General features: G+C 47.4%; 1 protein-coding gene across 2 annotated transcripts in view; it reads left to right on the top strand.

The window, feature by feature from the left end:
* TLN1 (talin 1) overlaps positions 1 to 1,970 on the top strand; it is a gene marked incomplete in the record, with an annotated part of 33,219 nt that overhangs the window by 6,094 nt on the left and 25,155 nt on the right. For both annotated transcript variants that reach the window (XM_072413635.1, XM_072413634.1), the window contains 5 exon segments: positions 257 to 361; positions 449 to 604; positions 685 to 786; positions 1,082 to 1,158; positions 1,653 to 1,833. In XM_072413635.1, the coding sequence (XP_072269736.1) occupies positions 257 to 361; positions 449 to 604; positions 685 to 786; positions 1,082 to 1,158; positions 1,653 to 1,833 (621 nt within the window).

The following is a 1,970-nucleotide window of genomic DNA, read 5'->3' as shown; positions in this document are numbered from 1 at the left end:
AATAAAGAGGGGGGGAATTCAGTGGTTTTGTAGTGTGCGGCAGGATGCAAGTCTGCGTAACTATGTTTTGCCAGTCAAGAGAAAAAAAGAGAAGGTGCAGTGCTCTTGTATGGGGTGTATAAGAGAGGGTGCGGTGCTCTGGGGGGGGGGGGGGAATAGAGGAGGTGCAGTGCTCTTTATGGGGGTGTATAGAGGAGGTGCAATGTTCTGCAGTGTATTATCCCGGTGCAGATTGTTCCCATGTTTTCTCCTTTAGGCTCACAAGCAATGTGGTAATATGAGTGAGATTGAAGCCAAGGTGCGATATGTGAAGCTGGCTCGCTCCCTGAAGACGTATGGGGTGTCCTTCTTCTTAGTAAAGGTGAGCTGGGGGGGATTTCTCAATATTTGTTCTGTGTGGTTTCCTCCCCTCAGGAAATGTTCATCTTGGTTGTTTGTTTCCATCCAGGAAAAGATGAAAGGGAAGAACAAGTTAGTGCCGCGTCTGTTGGGAATTACCAAGGAATGTGTAATGAGGGTCGATGAGAAGACCAAGGAGGTGATCCAGGAGTGGAACCTCACCAACATCAAACGCTGGGCCGCTTCACCCAAAAGTTTCACCCTTGTGAGTGTCTGACCTGCTGACACAGATGGGTTCTTGTAACATTTCCCAGCTGTGTTCATAGGAAATCTTTTCTGTTCTAGGACTTTGGAGATTATCAGGATGGATATTACTCTGTTCAAACAACAGAAGGAGAACAGATCGCCCAGCTTATTGCTGGATACATCGATATTATTCTGAAGAAGGTGAGGAGCACACGGGACAATCTGTATCACCGGGTGTCGGGCTGTACCCATAGGACCATAGCACGGGGTTACTCAGTGCCGGGCATTGTGGTTTAATTACTTTTATGTTCATAGTGTGATGTCTGACCAATCTGAATGTCTATCATTCACTCATCACCGGGTGTCGGGCCGTATCCATAGGACCATAGCAGGGGGTGCACCATTCTTATAGGATTGGTTCGGAAGCTCCTCCTCCTCAATCCACTAATAGAACATAATAGAATGTACAATAATTCTTCTTTCTCTAATTCTTTAGAAAAAGAGCAAAGATCATTTTGGCTTGGAGGGAGATGAAGAATCCACCATGCTTGAGGACTCTGTGTCACCTAAGAAGTAAGACATTTCCCCCAATTATGGGGACTCTCATTTCTTTTCATGTAGTTGTTGGAGATTTCTGCTGCACATATGAGCACCTACCCTCATCTACCAGCAGGACCTCATCACTCGGTGTATGTCAGGTGTCTGCACACCAGGGTGACCTGTCCTGGACACTTTTATCTTGCAGTTTATGTACTGGGAATGCCGGCTACTTGAGGGATTGGGGAAGAGAAATGTAAAGACCTGGCTAGTTTGGGGGTTTGCGGAATTCCATAGATCTGTCTTGTCGAGCAGATCCGCACACGATGGGGTTGTTTGGTGTTTTTCTTCTTTCACGCTATGCTGTCTATATGATGGATTTACGCTGGTTTGTAGTGTGACGTCCGTTATATTTGTCATTTCTTCTCATTGATATGTACATATGCCCGCCTCTTCCTGGGGATTACTGATCCCGATCATATCCAGGCCATGTTCTGACATATGATTGTTCCTCCGCTGCTCCTCTCCAGGTCCACAGTTCTTCAGCAGCAGTTTAACACGGTGGGGAAGGTGGAACACGGCTCTGTAGCTCTACCGGCTATCATGCGTTCCGGAGCTGGAGGTCCTGAAAACTTTCAAGTGGGTTCCATGCCACAGGCTCAGCAGCAGATTACAAGTGGACAGATGCATTGGGGACACATGCCACCCCTGGTAAGAATGTGGATCTGTGTCTGCCCATCATCATTGTATGTGGCTGCGTGTAGCCCACTACACTTCCTCTGTGGATCCGTGTCTGCCCATTCATCATTGTATGTAGCTGCGTGTAGCCCACTACACTTCCTCTGTGG

Source organism: Pyxicephalus adspersus, chromosome 6 (genome assembly GCF_032062135.1).
Source record: "Pyxicephalus adspersus chromosome 6, UCB_Pads_2.0, whole genome shotgun sequence".
Classification (NCBI taxonomy): Eukaryota; Metazoa; Chordata; class Amphibia; order Anura; family Pyxicephalidae; genus Pyxicephalus; species Pyxicephalus adspersus.
Note: the sequence above shows the minus strand (reverse complement) of the source record. Positions and strands in the feature narration are given on the sequence as shown.